This window comes from Capricornis sumatraensis, chromosome 17 (assembly GCF_032405125.1).
Source record: "Capricornis sumatraensis isolate serow.1 chromosome 17, serow.2, whole genome shotgun sequence".
Taxonomy (NCBI): Eukaryota; Metazoa; Chordata; class Mammalia; order Artiodactyla; family Bovidae; genus Capricornis; species Capricornis sumatraensis.
Genome location: NC_091085.1, coordinates 69,461,304 through 69,486,331, shown reverse-complemented (window position 1 = coordinate 69,486,331; position 25,028 = coordinate 69,461,304). Strand labels below are relative to the sequence as shown.

The 25,028-nt window shown below is 55.0% G+C and overlaps 1 protein-coding gene across 5 annotated transcripts; it reads left to right on the top strand.

Annotated features, from left to right (window-relative positions):
- The first annotated feature begins 1,358 nt into the window (after window positions 1-1,358).
- Window positions 1,359-23,385, top strand: MSI1 (musashi RNA binding protein 1). Of its 5 annotated transcripts, none has more exons than XM_068989886.1 (14): window positions 1,359-1,417; window positions 1,586-1,626; window positions 2,198-2,276; window positions 2,372-2,456; window positions 5,361-5,402; window positions 7,174-7,266; window positions 10,853-10,901; window positions 12,057-12,139; window positions 12,702-12,819; window positions 15,864-15,944; window positions 17,111-17,167; window positions 21,849-21,917; window positions 22,697-22,884; window positions 23,344-23,385. In XM_068989886.1, exons 1-14 carry the CDS (start codon window positions 1,359-1,361, stop codon window positions 23,383-23,385), a joined length of 1,086 nt encoding a protein of 361 aa, XP_068845987.1. The 5 variants fall into 5 exon arrangements, with proteins under 5 accessions (XP_068845987.1, XP_068845988.1, XP_068845986.1 ...); XM_068989887.1 differs by having other exon boundaries at window positions 2,195-2,276; window positions 22,730-22,884; XM_068989885.1 differs by having other exon boundaries at window positions 2,195-2,276.
- Window positions 23,386-25,028: the final 1,643 nt, after the last annotated feature.

Sequence of the window (25,028 nt, the reverse complement as noted above, 5' to 3'; positions counted from 1 at the left end):
GGCAAAGGCACTAGAGGGTCTCGGAGACCCAGAAGATGGGGATGTGGGGAGAAGGCGTTTGCCTCCATGGGGAGCCCTTTTAAGTTGAGACGGACCGAGAGAAGTTATCTTCAAACACACTGGGCAGGCATCTTAGGCTCTTCCAATCCGATGGGGTGGGGTTTAGAACTCTGCAAAAAAAAAGGGGGGGGGCAGTCATTCAAAGAGGAAGGTACACAGCTGAGCCAACGGGCTTCTAAACTGGAAGCGGGGTGTGGGGGGCCCTCTGGAGGCGCTGACCTTTCCCCCAGCCTCCATAGGGACTGGGCGGTGAGCCTCTGGGACCTGCTTTCCCGAATCCAGACGGAAGTTCGAGCAAGGCTGACCAGAGTTACCCGGGGAGTGAGGCAAACGGTGGCGATTCCTCACGTTGGGGAGGTGGGGGCAGTGGGTAACCGGCAAACCAAGAACGCGAGTTCGGAGCAGTAGGGTTTCCTCAAAATGACTATAGAGTCCACGGCTGTGGATGGAAGGGGTTGGGGGTGGGGGAACCCGAGAGGGAGTCTCAGAAAGGGTCGAGGGAAACTAACACGGTTTCTACCGGGGTGCTGATGGAGGCTCCCCGCTCGGGACGCGATGCACCGAGAGGGTTCCCCGAACTGGACTTGGGGGAGGGGGGCGGTATGGGACACTGGGAGTGGACCGAGGGCAGCCGAGGGGGGGAACTCTAAATTAGGTTTAGCGGGAACTGGGGGCTCGGAGGACGATTCTCGCTCCGACTGGGGGAATGGAGGGATCCTCACCAGTTGGAACGTGAGGGCACTGGGGGGCTATCTCCCACCCGACCCAGGGAGATTGGGGATTTCTTAGATTCTAGATACCGGGGAGCTGAGAGGGAGGACTAGGGATGGGGGGGTCCCCGATCCGGAACCAAGCTACCTTGAAGGAACCGGGAAGCGCTTCATTCCGGGAGGGCGTTCCCGCGGCCCGGCCCCCGTGCCGGGGTGGGTGGGGGGTGCGGCCGCGCCCAGGTCCCGGCCCGCCTCTGGTTTCGAGGGGGTCTCTCTCGCCCTCGGGGACCCGGGAGCCCGGCGGGAGCGGGGTCCGGGCGCCGCCGCCTCCGCGAGCGCCCGGGCGGGCGGGCTGGCGAGCGCTGGGCTTTATGCTCGCAGGGCGGCGGGGGGAGGAGCCGGCAGGTCGGCCCCCGGCGGGCCCTCCCCTCGGCCGTCCCCGCCCGCCCGCCCGAGCGGGGTCGGGGGAGGGGGCAGCATGGCCTGTCCGTCCGGCCCCCTTCGCCGCGCTCCTCATCTGCCCCGCGCCGAGCGCTGCCGCCGCCGCCGCCGCCGCCGCTCCGCTGCCCGCGCCGCCCGCGGCTCCCGATGGAGACTGACGCGCCCCAGCCCGGCCTCGCCTCCCCGGACTCGCCGCACGACCCCTGGTACGTCCCGGCCCGGCCCGGCCCGGCCTCGCTGGCCCGCGCCCGCCCCGGCCCCGCCAACATGGCCGATCCGGGTCGGGCCGGGCCTCCCCGGGGCCCGGGCCCGCGCCCCCTGCGCCCGGGCGCCCGGCGCTCACGCGGGCCCTTTGTGTCTCTCCTCCTCCGCAGCAAGATGTTCATCGGGGGACTCAGTTGGCAGACTACGCAGGGTGAGCGAGCCCGGGAGCGCCCGCCGGCCCGGCGGGGCACCCGGGACCCCCCGGCGCCCCGGAACCGGACACCCCAGCCCGGCCCTGCGCCCCGCTGACCCCGGGCGCCCCTGCGCCGTTTCGCGCCCCGCCCGGGGACCCCGAGAGCGCAGGGCGATCGACAAGCGCGCACGGCCCAGCGGGTGGAGGGAAGGAGATGAGGGGTTCAGGGGGCATCGGGGGTGGGGGGTGGGCTGGGCCCCGGGGACCCGCCGGCGGCAGCGCCAACTCCGCTCGCACCTGCGGCTCAAACTTTTGTGAGGCGGCTCCCGGAGCGGCGGGAACCCGGCCGGAGCCGTCCCCCCTCCAGCCCTGCTCGGCCCTCGGTTTCCTGGGGCCCCCGTGGGCGCCAGGAGGCTCCAGGGGAGCCGGGTGAAGACCGGGGGTGGGGGGGTAGCGCCGGAGAGCGTGCAGGCTGCTGGGCGCGGGGGCGGCCGGACCGCGCCGGGGTCACTGGGGGCAAAGGACGGGGGAAGGGGGGAAGGGCGCAGGGGCGCGGGCCGGTCCGAAGGCTGGTGTGTGGTTACAGAAGGGCTGCGCGAATACTTCGGCCAGTTCGGGGAGGTGAAGGAGTGTCTGGTGATGCGGGACCCCCTGACCAAGAGATCCAGGTGAGCCCCTCACCCCCTCCTCCGGCTCCCGGCTCGCCCCGCTCCGCCGCTCTCTGCCTTGTAACCATCTGCCTCTCCCTCACTACGGCGCGCAGGGGTTTCGGCTTCGTCACTTTCATGGACCAGGCGGGGGTGGATAAAGTCCTGGCGCAGTCGCGGCACGAGCTCGACTCCAAAACAGTGAGTGGCCCTCGGGGCTTCGGGGGTCTTTTGGGAGAAGGAGGTCGCTGGAGGAGAGGGGCAGGACTCTGTCCGGGGTTGCGGCGGGGGGGGGTGGGGGGGCAGTTGGATGGGATCCCGGGAGAAAGGAGGGAGTTTGCCGAGTAGAAGGGCTGCCACGCTCTGAAACTTTGTCAGTCGAGTTGAGGGGAGACGGAGCTGCAAAATCCCAAGCCTGCTAAGCGATGTTACATCCCCACCCCACCCCAGTCCCTCCAGGACTGGGGAGGGACGGTGAGGCTGCCTCCCCCTCCCTTCACATACTAATCTTGATGCCTCAGAGAGGAGCTTGGGGTGGGGCTAGGTCCCTCCCCTAGCCCAAGTGGGGTGAGTCAGGGCTGCAGTGACCCACCCGTGGCTTCTCTGAACTCCAACTAGTACTTGGCTCCCCCCCTCACCACTACCCCCTTGCAGACCAATGGCAAAGCATCATTGAATCCCCCCTCCTTCTCGCCCTCCCTCCCCTGACTTTTGGTCAATGAGCTCCTGGCTTTGTGTGGAAGATGTGAACCTGCTTTGCCCGTGGAGGAATTTATGAGGAGGGCCCTAGCTTGCCTGGAAACAACTCTTGCCGACTGGGTCTGGGGAGAAGCCGCTGGCTGGGCATTCAGACTCTGGGAATATTTTGCTGCTGTCCCGCAGCTCCCCAGTGTCTTGGGCCCTGCAGGGGGCGCTGGCCCAGGCCCCGGCTCCAGGGGAGAGGGGAGAGGAGAAACCCGAGGAAGGGCTCCTCTGTGATGGGGTGACTGTCTGCCAGGGACAGTGCGACCTCTCTCCACACTCCCCCACTCTCCTCCAGCGCTGGGCCTCCCTGCTTGGGTCAGTCACTGGCTCCTGCTTACCTGCAACAATAGCTGGTTGTGCCCAAGAATTTGTTAAACTACCGCCTGTCCCCAGCTCCTGTTATCTCTGCCCAGTGGCTCCCACTCTTGCCCGCGGTAATGAGCCAATGAGGCCAGGCCTCAACTTTGCCGGCTCTGAAAGGATCTTCTTGGCGCAGACGAGTGACCCAAGCTAGGAATGGAGAGACAGTGGCCTATTGTTTTTGGTGATTATCTGCCATCAAGCTGCCTGTTCTCCTACCATCCCCTGTCCTCAGAATGCACTGATGGCTTCTGCGGCACTCAGGAAGCCGAGATGTTGGGACTGGGGTTGGAGCTGGGGGGCAGGGGCATGGACGATGGACAAGAGGAAGAGAGAGGGGAGGAAGGAGCAAGAGATAGGCATCCTTCTGAGATGCAGGACTTTGAAAAGGGCAGAGGCTTTGTGTTTGGCGTTCTCCAGCCTGGGAAAGGGGTGGGGGTGGAAGGGAGGCTTATTGTGGGAAGACTATTTTGGGTTCTGACTTTCACCTTTTATTTACTTGTTGGGTTTTATGTTTCCAGCTGTGAGTCAGAGTGGAGGTAGGGTGTGTCAGCGACTGGTTGTGCGTGGGTCTGTGGGCCCTGGCTTAGGTGCCATCTCCCCTTCAGTGTCTGCACAGGAAGACTGTCAGAGGTGTGTTCTGGTGGCTTCCAGGAGAAATAGAAGGATGAACATGTCCATTGAGATACAAAATCAGTGGGCAGCTATAATTATCCCTGGAGCCCCATGGGATTTGGGGAGAGAGGAAGCATTGCCCAGTGTGGAGTTTGGAGGTTCCTTCTCTGTGGGTAGATTCCAGTGGGGGAAACAGGAGGGCTGTTCCCTGGTTCGTGCCATTCAGGCAGTGAGGAGACAGAGTCTGTTGCCTAGAACTAGGCTGAGTTTTGAACAGAAGGAACTGTGGGGAAAGACAGATGTTGCCTGCAATTGGCTGGTGAACTTCTGAGTGGTGTCCACCCACGTGAGTGGCAAGATACTCTGAAATGACTGGGCCTCAGAGGTCCTGTGTTGATCACAGTATCTCGAGCTCTGCCTTTTGATGTTTGTTAGTACGAATATAGTACCTGGGAGTACCCAGGTTCATCTTGCTTTTTCCCCTTTGGTTGTTCACGGCCAAGGGCAAAGGTGGCCCACTGGTAATAGCACCTTTGTTTGTGCAAAGAAGGGCAGTTCACAAAGGAACGCTTTCACCTGCGTTATCTCATTTGATTCCATGCAGCTGCCTCTGGGAAAAGTGGGTGCTAATTGTCCCCACTTTGCAGATGAGGGAACTGAGGCTCAGAGGGGTCAGGCAAGTTCCTAAGATCACAGACTTGGCCAGGGGCCCAAAGTTTCTGAGTCCAAATCCCATGCTCTTGCATGTCACCAAAGCCTGTGCTCTGTTTCACCCTAAGCCGACCTGTACTGTCAGGGAACTGTTTGCTTGCACCATCAGGAAGGACTGTTAGATGGCGGTGGTATTGGGAAAACAGAATGGAGTCTACCCTTGTGGTTTACGAACTCTTATCTCAAAGCCTTTTGCAGGCAAAGATTGTTTCCATTCCCAAGGCTCCTGCAATCTGGATTGCCTGCCTCACCTGGACAGGTATCTCTCAGGCAGGAAGGGCTTCAATATACCTGGTGCCGGAAGGAATAAGTCTATGCCTACTTTTTTTCTGGTTCTCGCTGAGGGCTAGACAATAAGTGCTTTGTAAGCATTACTTCAAATAATCTGCAGAGGATCCTTTGAGGTGGATGTCAGTATTGGCCCATTTTGCGGGTGAGCTCAAGCCTAAGGCTCAGAGAGGTTAAGTCATTTGTGCACAATCTCACAGCTGGGAAGCTGTGTTAAGTGGGATTTGAACCCAGCAGCCCAGCTCTAACCATTACATCTTCCTGCCAGAGGCCATGGTGGTTTCTGTCACTTCTGTGTCACCTCTGTGTCCTGGGATGAGAGTGGTCCTCAGATCTTCAGGCTGTGTTTAATAACCAAGGCTCCTCTACCTCTGTCTTCTCTTTCAGATTGATCCCAAGGTGGCCTTTCCTCGCCGAGCACAGCCTAAGGTAGGTATGTCTGTGTCTGGGAGCTCTGTACCACCAGTAGAGATTTTCCCATCATTCTCTTCTATGGAAGAGGCTTCTGGGTGGAGTGCTAATGGCATGCCATGGGGTGGGAGGAGGGAGGATTCCTGATGTCCTTGCTTTCTGGATTGCAGACACGATGCAATTTTCCATCTGTGCTCTGGGGTGGACTAGGGAGAGGGGCCTGTGTGTGTTGAGAGAAAGAGGAACCCCTTGGGGGATTCATTGCCCTGTATTTGAAGTCAGTACACTTTGGATTCTGGGCTTCCTTAGTGGCTCAGAGGGCAAAGAATCCGCCTGCAATGTGTGGGACACAGAGATGTGGGTTCAGTCCCTGGGTCGGGAAGATCCCCTGGAGGGGGTATGGCAACCACTCCAATATTCTTGCCTGGAGAATCCCCATGGACAGAGGAGCCTGGCGGGCCATGGTCCATAGGGTCACACAGAGTTGGACACAGCTGAAGTGCCAGCATGCACGCATGCAAATTTTGGACTCTAATTCTGTGACTTTGGAGATCACAACTTCTGTGCCTGCACCTCTGGGGTGGGAGGCACTCAAATACATCCCAGACTTACCAGCTGAAGCTGAACTAGAGACAGGTCAGGGAGCTACCTCTGACCCCCAGTGCCCCACCCACCCCAGCTCCCCTCACCTCTGGGATGAGGTACGTTGGGCTTGCAGAGAGGGAAGGGATCCTAGCATCTGTTACCTGTTATCTTTCAACTTGGGTGACTGTGGCTGCCTTCCTAAGTGTTCTTTGTCCCTGGTGCTGTGGCAGATTTTTCTAGGTGCCCACAAAACAGCTCTCTGAGCAGTGGAGCCATACAGAACTCAAAATTTTTGGTGCAGCACAGGGGCCTAACAGTGGTATTCCAGTTCCCAGGGCAACTAGCTACATCTTAATTTTTAAGCAGTTGAAAACAGGAGACAAGTGGTGGCCTGACTACAGTCCTGGGAGCAGGACCCCTGAGTCGGCTGATATATCATGTGTCCAGGGACTAGGTCCCTCTCCAGATCTCAGTTTCCCCCTTTGCAAGGGGTTGGTGGGAACTGGTAGCTTTGCGATTCTGAGTCATGGCGCCTAGCTCCGGCCACAGTGAAAGGAGAGGGGCAGGTCTGGGGAGACAGGAAAAGGGCATCCCTGCCAGGGTCCAGCAGAGGGCCTGAAAGCAATTATGGACCAGGTATTGGAAGGAAGCCGCACCAGGGAGCACATGGTCGGAATTGGGTTAATTCCATTAAGCAGTTTGGTGACAGAAGGTGCTTTAGTGCTAGGATGGGGCTGGGAATTGCCGTGGATTAGCCATGCGCTCCTGGGGTAATTAGGACCATGTGTTCTTCCTAAAACAGGGCTGGGGCCACGGGGCTGCCAGAGGTTGGGTTGGGAAGAGGTTGATGAGGAAAATGTCGGTGTTAAGTTCAGGGGGACCCTGGGATGGGTCTTGGCCTCTTCTAGGAGTGGCTGGTGGGGTCTTCGAGGTACGGCTGTAGGTCTGGGTCACTGAGCCAGCCACCCACTTCCTGACACAGACCCCAGGGAGTGAGCCAGGGTGTGGGGTGTACAGCTGCCTGTGACAGGCCCAGAGGTGAGAGTCCAAGGGGGGAGTTTGGGGTGGTAGGGGGGGAGTCTTCTGAGTAGCTGGGGCCACAGAGAGCTGTCAGCTGGCACCCCGGCAGGAGGGCTGGAGCCCCCGCTGGTGGCAGTAGGCCACAGGACTCAGATGCCCACTTTCTCATTCCCTCCCCGAACAGATGGTGACTCGAACGAAGAAGATCTTTGTTGGGGGCCTATCAGTAAACACCACGGTGGAGGATGTGAAGCAGTATTTTGAGCAGTTCGGGAAGGTGGGTCTGAATTAGGGAGCGCTGGCTGGGGGTCAGGGCGGGGGGAGGGGGGCCGGGCACGGGGTATGAAAGCCCTGTGGAATTTTGGTCAGTAGCAAGTGCGGAGTCCAGCCAGGTCATTCCAATTCCTGCAAGAGTCGCAAAGGGGGCTGGGTCCTTTTGTGGGTGAGGCTGGGCCAAACCCAGCGTTCAGGCTCCTGGCCTATCTGTGGGCTTCAGACTCTGTGTACACGTCCCCAGGGAGGGAAGCCATACAGTAGCTATCCCTGTTGTCGCCCTTCTCCTGCTTATCTTTCTTCTCTTGAGGGAGGCTGTGCTCCCGAAGCCAGTTCAATCCAGTCACCCCCTTGGCCTCCTGGGAGTCTGCACCTGTCCAGTCCACAGGGTGGTTGTACCTTCCCCCACTCCTTCCTGCTAAGGATGATAACGAGGCAATAAATATGACTCCCAGTTGTACTCAGAACCCTGCTTGTGCAGGTGGGAGCTGGGGTGGGGGGGCGTTGCAGATCTCTTAGCTTATCGGGGAGGGGCTGCAGAGACCACCCCAAATTCCTGATCAGTCCCAGAGAACTGGTTCTCAGCTCTGCAGTGCCTGGAACTTAAATTTCTGGGCCATTTAGTCCATGCAGAAGCAATGTAGTGACTGACATCAGACAATAGCATGTCCCCCCTTCCCCAGAAAGGGGAGCGTGTGAACATCAAGGTGCCATGGAGAGATGGCTAGGAGGGGACCAAGTTTTACTTAAGCCTCAGGGTGAAGTAGAGATTTCTGTGCTGAGTCCTGGGGTCCCTGGGCTTTTCAGACGTGAAACAGGCTGCCAGCTGGGTCTCACCTTCTCATCAAGGCCCTTTCGGTTCCCTATATAAGGTGCAAGGCACAGGAGAACCGTGGCTTGGGAATGGGACATGAGCTGGTGACTGGGTGGGTTTCCAGCCCCCTGCCTCTAGGGTAGAAGGCGAGCCGGTGGGAGGTCCCTGGCCAGCGTATGCTGGCGATGCCCGAGCCAGAGGCCTAGGCTCAAGGCACCTCCGCAGGGACCCGGGTACCGGATCCAGGGCAGGTCTGGCGGCCTGGGCCCCAGAGGGAAGGGCGCTCCTGGGAAGCAGCAGGCCCCGGTCGGGCTCCGGTGGGGTGTCTTTGTGTCTGAGCGCCGAGCATTAGAGCTCGCACTAATCTGATCCAGCAGCTGTGATTGGAGGCCGCCTGCCCCCGGGGCCGGCGTTGCCATGGCAACCGGGCCCCAGGAGAAGCCGTCAGCGGCCGCGTCTTTTGTTCGGGCCTAAATCGGCGTTGGCATGTGAAACCGGCCCGGGGAGGCCAGGGGGAGCCGGAGAATAGGCTGCCAGGGAGCGAGGGGGACAGCCGGGAATGCCAAGGGCCCCGCGGCGGGGGGCCCCCCGCCCGGATCGAGGGGCCGCCGCCGAGGGGGGAACAATGGTCAGCCGCCATGGCTGCCACTCAGGCTTAGCGGCCGCCGAACTTGGCGGCTCCCACTGGTCAGCAGGCCTCGGCCGCCTCCCCTACCCCCCACCGCCCAAGCCCCCCTGCCCCCGGGTTCCCATGGAGACCAAAGCCTATTAAGGACACTGGGCTGGGAGCCTCCCTCCCCTCTGCTGGCCCCAGGAGGGGACGCCAGTGGGGGGTCCAGCCCTGGACCCCCAACCACTTTTCCTTGCTCTATGCCCTGGCCTCAACCCCTCTTGCCTACTCCGGGTCTGTCCAGCCAAGGCCCAGGTTGAAAGGTCGGGGGTGGCCAGGGCTGGTGGAGCGACAGGGGTTGGTTGGAGGAAGGGCGGTGGATTTGGGCTGAATCAGGAACTCGGCGGCGGGATAGGGAAGGAGGGTGTGGCTGGGTTCATCTATTCATTTGTTCAAAAAGTAATCACGGAGCACAAGTCCCGTGATGGATGGGGTGGTCATGACTGACCTGGCGCTGCCTTCATAGCCAGTGGTGTGCAGTCGTTTACTCTCTAGCTTCGCCAGCCTGCCCCATGTGACTGTGGGCAAGCCCCTCTCTAGTAAAGGTACTAATAATAATAACAGCTGCTGTTTATTAAGCGCTTACTCTATCCCGGGTGCTGTGAGTTAGGAGTGTTGCATGCAGATCTCCTTTAACGCCTCCCTATAAGACACAGCTAACGCCCCATTTGACAGATAACGAACTTGAATCATAGAGACCTAAAGCTGCTGGCCAAGGTTACTTTCCAGCTCCAGCCGGTCCTACTCAAAGCCTATGCTTTTATCACAAGCTCCCCCTTTCCGGGTTTCTCTTTTCTCTGTGCCAAACATGAAGTGTCCATCCAGTTTGGACGGCTGAGCTGATTTGGGACTCAGAATGGGTCCATAAGGATGGGAGCAAGGGTGACACCGAGCTGTGCAGCCCTAGGTCAGGCGCCTCTTTGGGCAGAGAGATGTCATTTTCTCCTGAGATTCTCCAGGGACCCAGCTGCCTCCTGACTTACTGGTGTGGGGGGATCCTGGTTCTCCTTGGGGAAAGTCCGGGGCCTGATTGCTGCTTGGTGCCTAAGAGTTGGAGGACCACCCAGCTCAGAGGCCACCCTTTCCACTTTAACAAGGCGGATGACAGCCTGGAAAGAGAGCAAAGGCGAGTGGGGAAGAGGCTGTGCCCCAAGGCCTCAGGAAGTTTTGCTTGATCCCTTGGGTGTCTGACCATTTGGGGGAGGGTCAGCAGCTGGAGTGGGAGGTGGAATGGGGAGAGGCAGTGTCAGAGGCAGCCCTTGATTCCACCCAGGATGAATCCGACCTTAGCTTAACCCCGTGAGACAGCTGACATTGGCTGAAGAATTAAGAGGGCAAGGAGGAAGCAGCAGATGTAGGCAGAGGGAAGCTGGGACTGCGGAAGGGAAGAGAAGGCCTGTGGCTGTCCGTGCATCCAAGAGGATGCCTTGAGGGAGCAGCAAGAAGAGAAGACTTGGGGTCCAAGGGATGGGGGATAATGCAGAACCTCCCCCTTCCTCCACCCTTCTCCCCTCCCCCAGTCAGTGGGAGGCCAGCAGCCCAAGCACTGAACTCTACTTGCTTTAATTACAGCCTCTAGCAAAAGGAAACCTCAATTAGAGGAAAAGATCTGTACAAGGAGAGGGGAGTTGGGTCTGACTGGAGTGGCTGCTGGCCTCCTGGCCTTTTGCAAGTAGGAAAGAGGCTTTCACTTCCCCATCTCCTATCTTACTCCTCTATTTTCTCCTCTAGCACCCACTGTCTGCCTCCTCCTACTCCTCCCAGGCTTGATCTGGGATGTGCTGTGTGACCCTGGACAGGTGACTTTACCTCTCTGAGCCCATTTCCTCATCAACAGAATGAGGCTCTTACCATGCCAGGAGAAGACGGTGGGGCAAAGTGCCAGGCATATAGTGGGTGCTTAATATTTGTAGGAGAATCTGGTGGTTGAACAGGGGTGCTATGGCAGCCAATGGGGTTGCAGATGGAATGCTGTTCCCACCCAGGAAGCAGGTTGAAGATAAAGCCTGGACTGGGCAGGAGGGGAGTGGGTGTCGGAGCCCTCGCTCCTGGGTTGCGGTGGAGACCCCTGGGTCTGGTGGGTCCTCCACGGGAGCTCTCTTTTAGGTGGATGATGCCATGCTGATGTTTGACAAAACCACCAACCGGCACCGAGGTAAGTGTAGCCCCTCCCCCTTCCTAGGCTGGGCTGGGGGGCCTGTGGTCAGCCAGGGGGCTACAGGTCACAGCTGCCCTTTCATCTCGCCTCCTGACATCCTATCCCCGAGGATCTGCATCCTCTCCCGGGCCTGGCCTTACAGAAGGCTTTTGTCCCGCCGTTTCCTGTGCTAGAAACTTGCCGAATTGCAGACACCCGAGAGGAGAGGAACGGAGGAGTGGACCTCTCCTCCCCCTGCAACTGAGCCCTCCGCCCCCGCCCCAGCCGGTGTCTGCTGGGCTTACCTTGTCCCTGGTAACCAGAGCTGGGGCCCGGCCACCCCAGGGTCAGGCTGACTCTACAGTCTGCTCCTGCCACTGGCCCCCTTGCTCCACCCCTGGGCCGAGCCCAGCCCCCTTGCCCCTGGATCTGTGAGCATCTGGGCCACCGGGTGTGCACTGCCTGCTTGTTTTTTTCCCAAGGGCCTTGCCTTCTGAGAAATACCATTCCAGCCCCTGGGGCACACCCAGGAGGAGGCAGGGTTGTTTCTCCAGTGCCTTCAGAGCTTTGGGCCTTTTAGCCTGTTTGGGGAATGGGGTATGTGCTGGTGTGTGTGTGTATGTGTTTGTATCTATGCATGTGAGGGTATTTGATACTGAACAGTTGTGTAGACCTAGCATGTCAGGGTAACTCATATGCACACAGGGGCCTTTATGCCTTTGTGAGCACTAGTTAGAATGTTTCTGTGATGTATGGGTATCTAGGGGTGTGTATGTGTGTGTATATCTGTATACAGAAATATACTTGTCCATGTTCATGTACGTTTTTAGAAGTATTTGTGTGTGTATTTTTAAAGTATTTCTATTTCCCTCTCTGGAAAGCATCTGAAGAAGAGAAAAGGCATGTTGAATGTGATTTGCGTCACAGCCCTGCCTCTTTCTAATTTGCTATGTGATCTTGGGCCAGTCACTTCACTGAGCCTTGGTTTTCACCTCTATGATTTAGGAACTGAAATCTTATCTCATCACGTAATTGAGAGGTTGCCAGGGTGCAGGCAAAGCCTCTCATTTATTCTTAGACACTTGCCTGTAAGAAGGGAGTGAATGCTGTTGGTATGACCTGGGGCTGGGTTTTGACCAGGAGCCCGGTTCTGACCTTGCCTTTGCCCTGCAGGGTTCGGCTTTGTCACATTCGAGAGTGAGGACATCGTGGAGAAAGTGTGTGAAATCCACTTCCACGAAATCAACAACAAAATGGTGAGCAAGTGGACTTCCCTAGCGGTGCAGTAGTTCAGACTCTGCGCTCCCACTGCAAGGGGGACGGGTTCAATCCCTGATGGGGAACGTTATGCATGATGTGCAGGGGGAGACTGGGGCTCTAGCCTGAGTCAGCCAGGGAATGCTTGGAGGTTCTGGAGGCAGGCAGAGAGGCCTCACAGTCGGTGGGCCAGAGCCAGTTTTTTCATCCCCCTGAAAGTGTGGACAGGAATATGGCGGTTAGAAAGCACAGCTGGTGGGCTCAGAGGGACTTGGGCGGAAATCCTTATTCCACTGCTTCCTAGTCTAGTCATTGGACAGATGACTTCCCCTCTCTGAGCCTCAGTTCCCTCGTCTGTAAAACAAGAGTGTCAGTAGTACCTCCATCCGTCTCAGGGCCGGTGTAAGCATTTGATGAACCACCGCATGCTCAACCCATCTCTAGCACATTGCGATCACGCCAAAAATAGTAACTACAAAATGAACAAGAGGCCTGCCAGGGAATAGGAGGGTCCCTGACCCTGGGTCTATAGGAGGGACTGACTGCCGGATCTCATTGCAGGTGGAATGTAAGAAAGCTCAGCCAAAAGAGGTGATGTCACCAACGGGCTCGGCCCGGGGGAGGTCTCGAGTCATGCCCTACGGGATGGATGCCTTCATGCTGGGCATCGGCATGCTGGGTATGTGCTAGGCCTGCACCTGTGGCTTCTTCCTGCCCAGAACTGCACCTGGGGCTGCCAGGAGCTGTGTGGGTGTTGCCTTTCCTCTGTGGTCTGCCCTCCTGTCTGGGAAGACAGTGCCCAGGGTGTGTGGACCAAGGATCTCAGGTCTGGCAATCCTAACGAAGGTGGGCCATTTGGTTGTGGGGTGCTGCCCTCTGGTGGTGACTGAAAGAATGGCCCAGTTGCTCCTTATTAATTGGTCCTTCTGTCCATCCCACCGTTCAATTTGTTTGTCCACTCATCCATCCAGTAAGTAGTTATTGAGCAGCTATAAATGCCAGGCCCTATGCCAAGAATTACAGCAGTGACTTTCCTTGGAGCTTTATGGTCTGGCAGGAAAAACAAATAAGTCCCTGGTGGCTCAGTGGTAAAGAATCTACCTGCCAATGCAGGAGACGCGGGTTCCATCCTTGAGTCAGGAGGATTCCCTGGAGAAGGAAATGGCAACCCACTCTAGTATACTTGCTTGGAAAATCCCTGGACAGAGGAGCCATGGGGTCACAAAAGAGTCGGACAAAACTTAGTGACTAACAACAAAAACATAATAGGTTTGGGATGGAGAAGTATAGGGGCCAAGGGAGCATGGTCATAGAGAAGCTGACCAAGACTTGGAGACGCTAGGATATTTAAGCTGAGTCTGAGGGTTGAGTAGGAGCTAAGTCATGGGAGGGCAGGGAGCAGGGGAGGGTAAAAATGATCAGGTAGATGGAACAGCATTTACAGACGCACAGGCCTTTGGGAAGGTAGAGAGAAGCCTGTTTCTTCTTGTTTGTTCGACTAATATTTATTGAGCAGCTTCTGAGAAATAGGACCTGCCTTCATTGTAATTCCCATCAAGTGAGAGACAAGATTAAACAGACCGTGTCACCACAGACTGACTGGAGGCTGTGGGAGGCCCGAGGAGGCACCTAAATTGACTTGGGGGTTGGGGAAGCTCCCTGGGGAGGGGGGGTCAAGGTCACCATGAGCCTTGGAAGATGAACAGGAGTCAGCAGTGCTTGGGGCCCTTGACCAAGGGTGAGAAATCTGAGCTGGGACCCCAAGAAGGTCACAGTCTTCCTGGAGAGACAAGCTGTATATACACAGAAAGAGAACACTAACAAGGGGGTCTTTATGCTGGAGATGGGGGAGGGGTGCCCTGAGGACTCAGAGAAGGGGGTATAGCATGGGCTAGAGGGTCAGGAATGGGCTCACAGATAAAGGGGGTGAGGCGCATACCCACCAAGTGGAACACTGTCTGCTCCTGAAGTTTTGTTTTTGTTTTTTGACTTTTAATTTGAAAGTAACTTTACATTTTCAGAAGAATTGGAAACGTAAAGTAGTAGTACCAGAAAATCCATATACCCTTTACCAGATTCACCTGTTGGTTTTTTTTTGAAGATTTTTTTCTAATGTGGATCATTTTAAAATCTTTATTGAGTTTGTTACAATATTGCTTCTTTTTTAATGTTTTGGTTTTTTGCCTGAGAGGCATGCGAGATATTAGACTTGGTTGGGGGACAACCAAGGATTGAACTCTTAATTCCTTTGGAAGGTGATGTCTTAACCAGTGGACCACCAGAGAAGTCCCCAGATTCACTTATTGTTAACATCATACCCTATTTGCTTTTCTCATTCCTCCATAAGTATATGTGTATATATATATATATATACACACATATGCATACACACACATATATGATATGCTTATGATTTTTCTCTAAATCATTTGAGGGTAAATTACTTCAGTGTGTATTTCCCAAGATTAGGGGTGTGCTTTCATGAAACATGGTAATTATCAACTTCATATATTTATATTGATACAATATTTTAATCTAATCTACTATTTTCTGATTTTATCAGTTGAGCCAGTACTGTCCTTTATAGCTATTTCTGTCCTCCAGAACAAGATCCACCAGAATCAGTTTTTGAATTTAGTTGTTCTGTTTCTTTAGTGTCCTTTGGAACTCTGAGAAAATTTTCTTTTCAAAACAATTTATTAGCTGGTTTTACCCCTTTTAAAAAATGGGGGAGGGGACTTCCCTGGCAGTGCAGTGGTTAAAACTCAGTGCTTCCGCTGCAGTGGGTATGGGTTTGATCTCTGATTGGGGAACTAAGATCCCACATGTGCTTGTCGAAGCCCCCCACCGCCAAAAAACGTGAGGGTGGGAGAGAGAAAAGAACAACTCTAACCAATAAAGAATCATGGTTAAGAGACTTGGAGCCAGTCAGATCTGATTTTGAATCCCAATTATACCGTTATTACTCACTATGTGATCTTTCTTTCAAAGCTGCAAATATCTATTATATGCATACTAAGTAGTAGGCACTGTGCTGGTGATGGAGAGACAGAAATAAAAGGTGGGGAAGACAGAAAATCAGCTCTTGAAGAAATCCTGGGTTAAGTTCAGATACTGGTCATCAGTGCTATGAAAGGAAAAAACCAGGGTGACATGATAAATACTGAAAGGAAAAACCAGGGAGAATCACATGATAAATACTGTTGTAACTGATGAGAGAGAGGTCTTTTGTGGGATCACTTCTCTGAGGAGGTGACATTTGAGCTGCCTCTTGCACAGTGAGAAGGGCATAGTCATGTGAAAACCTGAGGAAGAGTGTTCCAGGCAGAGGAATTATCATGTGCAAAGGCCCTGGGGTGGGAAGGAGCTTGTGAGTTTGAAAGGCAGCGTGGAGGCCAGGGTGGCCACAGCAGAGTGAGAGGGGCAGGGTGTAGACGAGGAGAGGATAGAGGCAGGAGCCAGAGCATGAAGAACCTCGATAAGGGTTAGGGTTATTCTCAGCTAGTGTCACCTCACTGAGCCTCAGTTTCTCTGCCTATAAAATGAGGCTCCTAACTGTGCCACTTGGGGTTCTTAAGGAGAGAGCAAAGTGTGCAGGGGGCTTCGTATAGGGCTTGGCATGCAGATGGTATGTATGTGGTAAATGTGATTATTATTCGTGATACATCCTCCCCCACAGTGCTGTAGATAAAGCATCTGACACTGGTCCCCTTGCCTTATCAGGTTACCCTGGTTTCCAAGCCACGACCTATGCCAGCCGGAGTTATACAGGCCTCGCCCCCGGCTACACCTACCAGTTCCCTGGTAAGTCCTGCCCAGTGTCCATCTGCTGCCAGCATGTCCCTGGTTCCTGGGCAGTCTGACTCCTCAGGGCAGTGTTCAGGGGGTGGTGCATGGCTGGGGGGAGGTCTGCCTGCTGGAGGTTAGGAAGGAAGGGCATGTCTGAGGAAGGAGCGCCTCTCCCCACCCAGCACCCCCTCCCCTCCCGAGAAGCTGGGGGTGGGGCTCCCTGTGTGGCCCTGCATGACACCCCTCCCTCCCAGGATGACCTTTGCCTGCCTCTTGCCTTTCCTCCCTACCTACCTCCAGGGTTGCCGCTTCCACCAAAAGGGCATCAGGCTTGTGGTGGGGAGTCCCCCCGAGGGGCCAGCATTGGCTGTGTCCTTATGGACTCACCTATAATGACCATGTGCTACAGTGAGCTCCTTCCAAGGCAGATGAGACCTTTTGAGACCCTGAATGCTGAAAAGCAATTTAAAACCACAATGATCACCACCCTCATTTGCAATGCAAAATAAGAACAACACTAGCCCTTCCCATACTGGCAAGAAGCCCAACAAACTTCTGAGCCTTTCCCATGATGACTATTCATTGTTTTTTTTTAATATCAAATATCGTATTTTTGCAAGGCTCTTGTTTGTTTTTCAGTCTTATTTCTCTGGAGGGTTCCCTAAGCCCTTGCACCTTGGGCTGTCCAGCTGTGACTCCTCTGTGCACATGACCCTGACTAGTCCTGATAGTGATCTCTGGGGGGAGGCGGGATGAGCCTGATTTTCTAGGTGAGGAAATGGGCTCAGAGGGGAAAAGTGACTGCAAAGATGACTCATCTAGAAGGTGGCAGAGCTGCTCTAGGGTCATTGCTTGCCTGCCCCCAAAATAGAACAAAAAGATGGATTCTGGGAGATGTTTTAGTGCCTTCAGACCTTTTAAGAAAAACACCAAGGACAGAAGCTCCACCATCTCCCAGTGCCCGGGGTGTAGGTGGCAACTCTGCCCACTTGTCCCTTCCCTGTTGGTCTCGCCTCTGCCTTTGTCTCCTTCCCCACCCTGGCCTGCTGGCCTGCGTGCTCTCCCCATCCGCAGCTCTCGGGTCCTGTGCATGGCCTGTCCCGCGGGTGCCTTCGTCCTCCCTGGGCCACGCCCGAGGGGCCTCTCTGCATCTTCCTAAGCTGTTTTACGTTTCATTTTAGAATTCCGTGTAGAGCGGACCCCTCTCCCGAGCGCCCCAGTCCTCCCCGAGCTTACAGGTCAGTCGCTCGGATTTCGTACACCTCACAGGCCACATGGGGGAGAAAGAGAATGACCCAGGGACCGACCCCGGGAAAGCTCGGGGGACCCTCTTCTCCTGCCCTCCAGCCCTCTGGCGGTGCAGCAGCCTCGGGCACTGGCCAGTCTGCGTAGCTACATGGTCCTTAAGGGTAGGGCACAGGGCCAAGCCCAGCAGATGGAGGCGAAATCACTCATTCATCCATTTGACAAATATTTATCTAGCGCCTCCGGTATGCCAGGCACCGTGTAGGCGCTGGGATCCAGCGGTGAACCAGCCAGGGTCTCAAACTTAGAGTGGAGTGGGCGGGGTGGGGACGTCAGGACATGGTGGTGGGTGTGGCTCCGCTCTGCCCCTGCCAGGAGGCAATGTCGAAACCAGGTTATGTTCAGATCCCATTTTTCCAAGAGAAGCCAGAAACCCGGCTTTCACTTTCAAATGAATTTTCAGTTATTTTCAAATATTAGCAACGAATTTCAAATTTTTAAGTTCCCTGGGGACCAAATGAAACCTATTTGAGGGCCGAACCCAGCCTATTTGCAACTCGTGGGCAAGTAGGGCGATGTGTGCGGCCATCCTGGGCCATTTCTCCAGCTGGAGTTTTCACCTGGGCCTGTCAGCTCAGCTCTGGAGCTGGGGCCGGGGCGGAGGCCCACGGCAAGGGGCAAGGGGCAAGGGGTGGATGCATATGACGTGGGCTGCAACGGGTTTCTCTGTTCAACCTGCTTCTCCCCTCACCCCACCCCCAGACTCCTTCCCTGAACCTAGCCACATGTGGAAGACACAAGCGTGGACGCTGCTTTAGATGGGAACTTCCTTCCAAGGGGTGCCTAGGGGGCCCCCAAAATGGGGGAGGGGAAAGAGGCACCTGGGGTGAAGGAGGGGGAGGGAGTCCTGGCGGTGGGGGTGATAGAAGATCTTCCCTGGGCAGAGTGAGGCAGATGGGGGTCTTTCCTACTCATCTCGGAACTTGTGTTGAGGGCCTACTGTGTAAGACAGACAGCCAAGCCCTGGAAGCAAAGAAAGAACCAGACAGCCAGGCTCTCATCTGCAGAACTTGTGCTCTAGAGAGAGAGATAAATACTTATTATACAAATGAGTAATGCTTTACTGTTGTGATGAGAGCATGCTGGTTATGCTTTCAGGAAATGCCTAACTGGGCCGTAAACCAGACCTCAGGGCCCAGCCCTGCCCTTAAAGAACTGAGGGAAGAAATAGCCCCTCTGCAGACATTTTGGCCTGGGGAGGCAGTGGGTTTGAGGCTGAGCAGTTCTTGGAGGTCTGGGGTCTGAGCTTTTCCCTCACTTTCAAGGGACGACAGTATTTCCTCGTGCGTTTAATCAATATTTGTTGTGCCAAACGCTGTACCAGGCGGTGGGGATTCAGTAGGGAGTGAGACAGACAAACTCCCTGCCCTCCTGGAGTTGACAGTCTGGTGGAGGGAGACAGGAATAAACAAGTAAATCAAGATACTTGCACCGGGTGAGAGGTTCCACAAGGGAAATAAAACAAGATGTGCTAAGGTGCTTGGGTCGGGGCGAGGGGCTGCCTTAGTAGGGGTAGTCAGAGAAGGCTTCTCAAAGGAGGTGATGTTTTGAGTGAGAAGGTGCCAGCACTCTAAAGATCTTAGGCAAAGTGTCTCCCAACTGTGCAGGCATCCTGTCCTAGACTTTCATCTCCTGGTCCAACAACCTACCTAAGAATTTTCACAAGGATTTTTTTTTTTTCCAGAGTCCCTTACCCCGCTTCCAGTTCCAGTTCAGGGCTAGGGTACTAAAACAGCCCTCAGGCATGCATCTTTGAACGGGAGATGCTGGCTCTGGATGGGAGTGTGGCCTCTCAGGGTTGCAGTGGCAGGGTCAAGCAGTAGGGGGTGCTCACCCCCAGCCAGAGGCAGCTCCAGGCTCACGACAGCCCATCATTAAAGCACGAATCCCTCCTAGTTATATTCCTCCTGGTTCAGTTCAGTTCAGTCATTCAGTCGTATCCAGCTCTTTGGGACCCCATGGACTGCAGCACACCAGGCTTCCCTGTCCATCACCAACTCTAGGAACTTACTCAAACTCATGTCCATTGAGTCAGAGATACCATCCAACCATCTCATCCTCTGTTGTCCCCTTCTTCTCCCGCCTTCAATCTTTCCCAGCATCAGGGTCTTTTCAGATGAGTCAGTTCTTCCCATCAGGTGGCCAAAGTATTGGAGTTTCAGTTTCAGCATCAGTTCTTCCAGTGAATATTCAGGACTGATTTCCTTTAGGATTGACTGGTTTGATCTTGCAGTCCAAGGGACTCTCAAGAGCCTTCTCCAACAACACAGTTCAAAAGCATCAATTCTTTGGTGCTCAGCTTTCCTTATAGCCTAACTCTCACATCCATACATCACTACTGGAAAAACCATAGCTTTGACTAGATGGGCCTTTGTTGGCAAAGTAATGTCTCTGCTTTTTAATATGCTGTCTAGGTTGGTCATAGTTTTTCTTCCAAAGAACAAGCGTCTTTTGATTTCATGGCTGCAGTCACCATCTGCAGTGACTTTGGAGCCTCCCCCAAATTCTCTCACTGTTTTCCCATCTATTTGCCATGAAGTGATGGGACCAGATGCCATGATCTAAGTTTTCTGAATGTTAAGTTTTAAGCCATCTTTTTCACTTTCCTCTTTCACTTTCATCAAGAGGCTTTTCAGTTCTTCGCTTTCTTTCCTAAGGGTGGTGTCATCTGTGTATCTGATGTTATTGATATTTCTCCAGGCAGTCTTGATTCCAGCTTGTGCTTCCATCCAGCCTGGCATTCACATGATGTGCTTTGCATATAAGTTAAATAAGCAGGGTGACAATATACAGCCTTGACGTACTCCTTTCCTGATTTGGAACCAGTCTGTTGCTCCATGTCCAGTTCTAACTGTTGCTTCTTGGCCTGCATACAGATTTCTCAGGAGGCAGGTCAGGTGGTCTGGTATTCCCATATCTTGAAGAATTTTTCACAGTTTGTTGTGATCCACACAGTCAAAAGCTTTGATGTAGTCAATAAAGCAGAAGTAGATGTTTTTCTGGAACTCTCTAGCTTTTTCGATGATCCAGTGGATGTTGGCAATTTGACCTCTGGTTCCTCTGCCTTTTCTAAATCCAGCTTGAACATCTGGAAGTTCATGGTTCATGTACTGTTGAAGCCTGGCTTGGAGAATTTTGAGCATTATTTTGCTAGCGTGTGAGATGAGTGCAATTGTGTGGTAGTGTGAACATTCTTTGGCATTGCCTTTCTTTGGGATTGGCATGAAAACTGACCTTTTCCAGTCCTGTGGCCGCTGCTGAGTTTCCAAATTTGCTGGCATATTGAGTGCAGCACTTTGACAGCATCATCTTTTAGGATTTGAAATAGCTCCACTGGAATTTCATCACCTCCACTAGCTTTGTTCATAGTGATGCTTCCTAAGACCTTCACTTCGCATTCCAGGATGTCTGGTTCTGGGTGAGTGATCACACCATCGTGGTTATCTGCATCGTGAAGATGTTTTTTGTATAGTTGTCCTGTGTATTCTTGCCACCTCTTCTTAATATCTTCTGCTTCTGTTAGGTCCATACTGTTTCTGTCCTTTATTGAGCCCATTTTTGCATGGAATATTCCCTTGGTATCTCTAATTTTCTTGAAGAGATCTCTAGTCTTTCTCATTCTATTATTTTCCTCTATTTTTTTGCACTGATCACTGAGGAAGGTTTTCTTATCTCTCCTAGCTATTCTCTGGAACTCTGCATTCAAGTGGGTGTATCTTTCCTTTTCTCCTTTGCTTTTTGCTTTGTCTTCTTTTCTCAGCTATTTATTTATAAGGCCTCCTCAGACAACTGTTTTGCCTTTTTGCATTTCTTTTTCTTGCGGATGGTCTTGATCACTGGTATTCCTTAAACACCTGCTGTGTACAAGGCACTGTAGAGGTTGGGGGGAGTGGGGTAGACAGCAAACTAGGGAATAGCCAGATCCCTGTGTCTGAAGAGAGGGTCAGAGACAAGGGGATGAGGAGACCTGGGGAAGGGAGTGGTCGTTTCTTCCTGGGTGATGGTCAGGGGTGCTGAACCAGGAGGAGGGGCGCGAGGGGAGCCGGCCAGGCAGCAGAAAGAGCGAAATGGGGTTGTTGAAGCTTCAGCGGCTCTTTTGGCAGGGGAGTGGGGGCGGGGGGAAGGCGAGAATGCACCTTGGTCCATTGGTCCTGGGGCGACAGGCCCGGCTTTTGGTGCCTCTGTCAGTCAGTCGTCGGCTCCAGTTGACTTGGACTGGAAGGAGGGACGAATCTCTCGATAGCCCTGGGCTGAGTAGCCCCACAGTTCAGCCAAGGGCCCTCCTTGGTGATGGCAGCAGCGGGTAATATTCAGGGCAGCTCAGGGGGTGCTCTACCCCCATCCCACCCCCCCATGAGATGTGACTTGTGCATCCCCCCCCCCCAATGACATTTGGGTTGTGCACACGTGTCCCTCAAGTCCAAGTTGAAGCTGAGGCCCAGCCGATCCCTGGGAGGCCATCCTCTCTCCTCCCTTTCTCCAAGGGAGCTCTTTTCTGCCTGACCCCGGGGCTGTGCTTGACCCCTCTGAGGTGGGGTATGGCCAGAGAGGCTCTGCCCGCACCCCTGCTGCCCCTCAGCCACCACGCTGAAGTGCCCACACCTTTCCTTCCAGCCATTCCCCTCACCGCTTATGGACCCATGGCGGCGGCGGCAGCAGCAGCAGCTGTGGTTCGAGGGACAGGTGAGGCCGTCTGGGATGCAGGGGGTAAGGGGGATGGGGGACAGAGAAGTCTAGAGGGGAGGGGAGGTGGCCACGGCCACCCCTTTTCAGAGGGACTCACTTATTCTTTCACTCAAGGACTATGAACTGAGCACCTGGCAGGCCCGCCAGGAAGGAGACAGGTGTGGTCTCTGCCCTCCAGAGCTTGCAGGCTGGTGGGGCGGCAGGTGTTAAAAAGGCGATCCCATGTTACAGCTCCACCGGGGGAAGTCAGTTGTCAGAGAGGGGCCTCTCAGGAAGGGCTGCCAGGAGTTTGCCCCTCTTAACTTCCTATCTGAAGGCAAAGAGGAGGAAAGGTATTCCCAGCAGAGGCACACACAGGTGCCAAGGCTTGGAGGCCAGTTAGCATGGGTGGAGTGGAGGAGTGAAGAGTGGAGACAAGGAACCAGATTCTAGCGGAACACCAAGCATTTTAAATAGCAGTGTGATGATCATTTTAGACAGCGCAGGCAGCTGCAGGGTGGGGACAGGTGGGAAGGGCTCTACAAGGGAGGGGCAGTCAGTAAGGAGGCCGCTAAGCCGTGGCACCGGAGATAAAGGGGGCCCTGGGCTGAGGCTGGTGGGGGTGGATGGACTCTGGGCAATCTCCAGGCAGTGGTCCCACAACACTCTGCTGGATGTGGGGGTGAGGCTGAGGGGGAGGGGTCAAGGTCGAGGGAGGGCGTGGGATGGGTTGGGGGGGTTGCTGCGGGGTCACCATGGGCGCCGGGGCTATCACCGTCTTCTTTCTGGGTTGCCAGGCTCTCACCCCTGGACGATGGCTCCCCCTCCAGGTTCGACTCCCAGCCGCACAGGGGGCTTCCTGGGGACCACCAGCCCTGGCCCCATGGCCGAGCTCTACGGAGCAGCCAATCAGGACTCAGGGGTCAGCAGTTACATCAGCGCTGCCAGCCCCGCCCCCAGCACTGGCTTCGGCCACAGTCTTGGGGTGAGTGGCCCCCAGACCTGGAGGCCCCAGAAGTTGAAGGAGGGAGAGGCCTTGTCTGTCTTTCGGGGGAGGGGGAGAAGAGAGGCAAGAGATAATGGATGGGAGACCCGGGATCAGTGAGAGTTATCATTCACTTGTTCAGTGGGCATTTATTGATTGCCCTCTGTATGCCAAGCATTGGGTGGGCTCTGGGAATACTGTGCAAATGAAGCTCAGCATCTCTGCCTGCTTGGAGGCTAGATTCTATCTCAGGGGTGCCCTGCTTTTAACCAGGGTGCTGGTTATCTGCAGATTCTCAGGCCCTACCCTGGATGATCTACCCTAGGAGAAAGTAGGGTGATACGGGCAGGGCTAGAGAAGGTCTGTGCCTTACCTGAGGCTCCGGCGGAAGAAAGGAGGAGCCCCTGGGCTTTCTCTGCTATGCCCCGGAATCTAGGAGTCAAATCCTTTTCTTTCCAGGGCCCCTTGATTGCCACAGCTTTCACCAATGGGTACCACTGAAGCAGGAAACAGGTGGCAGGAGGTGAGGAGGTGGGCTGGGGCTTTGGGGTGTGGGTGGCACCTGGGAGGCTAGCATTGAGCAGTGCAGTCTGGGACATAGACTTTCATGGAACCCACACCCCCAGTGGGGAGACAGACCTTTATCCCAGCAATGGTCAAAGACCCGGAGAATCTACTCAAACTGCTCCATAAAGGATGTAAATGATAGCCACCATAAGGCAGCATGTGCCGCTGCTCAGGCAAAGATTTTTTTTTAAGACTGTTGGGGCTCCGCAGTGATGAGGGAGGAGAGGAACCTGTGCAAATCGGCTCAGGTTTTTCAAAGGGCAGGGTTTATCTGGACTAAACATTTCATGCCCATAACACAGCGATTCTACTTCTAGGCATTTATTTTTATAACTGAAATGCCCATCAACAGGAGAGCGGTTAAATAGACTGCATGCATGCACTGGAATATCCAACAGGTGAAACAGGATACTGTCCACATATCTACATATACAGAGAGCGAGGGGGAGGGGAAGACACTGCACACACAGCCATCATGCTGTGTGCAGTGGGGCGCTCTGGGTCCCAGCGACACTTCCTTTGTTTGTCCATTTGTGCATTCCAACAACTATTTATTGAGCATTTGTTTCAGGAAGGGGGTGGTAGAAGACCAAAAAGGCTCCCCTCTCTCTACAGACAAAAAGAAACAAGTGAGCAGTTGAGATCATTCTAAATTGCACGTGAGAGGTCTACCTGCTTCAGGGCTTCAGAGCGCAGTCCCTGAGAAGGTGACATTGGAACGAATCCAGCCATCCAGAAATCTAGGGAAAGAGGGTTCCAGACAGGGAGCAGGAGATGCGAAATATATGCACAAAGCTTGCCTAGGAAGGGATTAGGGAAAGAGGCCTTAGGCACGAGGAGACGTGGGTTCTGCGGGCCGCAGAGAGGCGCGGGGAGGGGGTGAGGGGCAGGACCCGCTCACCCGCTGCTGTATTCCAGCGCCCTGGCCTGCAGCTGACTGAGGACCACGAGTGAGCCAGCGAGGGGGCGGGGACACCTCAGCCGCAGCCGCCGCCCCCTCCCCCGCAGCGACTCGGACCGCTACTGCCTGCCCCCTACTCCCTGGGCCCCCTGGCCCCTGCCCTGCTGCCCCTCCACCTCACCCCCGGACATCCATGTCTGGCTCCCCTACTAACCTCCCCCTCTTCCGCCCCTGGCCCTTTCCCCCACCTCCCCTGTCCTACCTGCTTTTATTTATTTTGGATTAGCCGGTTGCCCCCGCCCGCCCGCCGCCTCCCCCGCCCCCCATTCTCCTCTCCGCGCCGCCCCCCCCCCACGTCGGGTCTGCGCCCCTCTCCCCCCCGCGCCCCCATAGGACCCCCCCACCCAGAAGGCTTTTGTATTTGTGCATAGCTAGAGTGAGGGCGGAGGGGGCCTGCTACAGGCGACAGCCACAACCCTGGTTTTTTTATTCTGATTTTTCCTTCCTTTTCTCTTTCCTTTTTGTTTTGTTTTGTTCTGTTTTTTAAAGAAACGGTTTTTTAAACTATTTCTAGGTTTGTGAATGTGAAGCCCCAGGCCGCAGGGGGCAAGGGGCCAGGTGCCCCCCCACCAGCTGAGAACAAAATGTCTATGTGGGTGTGGGGCCCTGGCCAGCT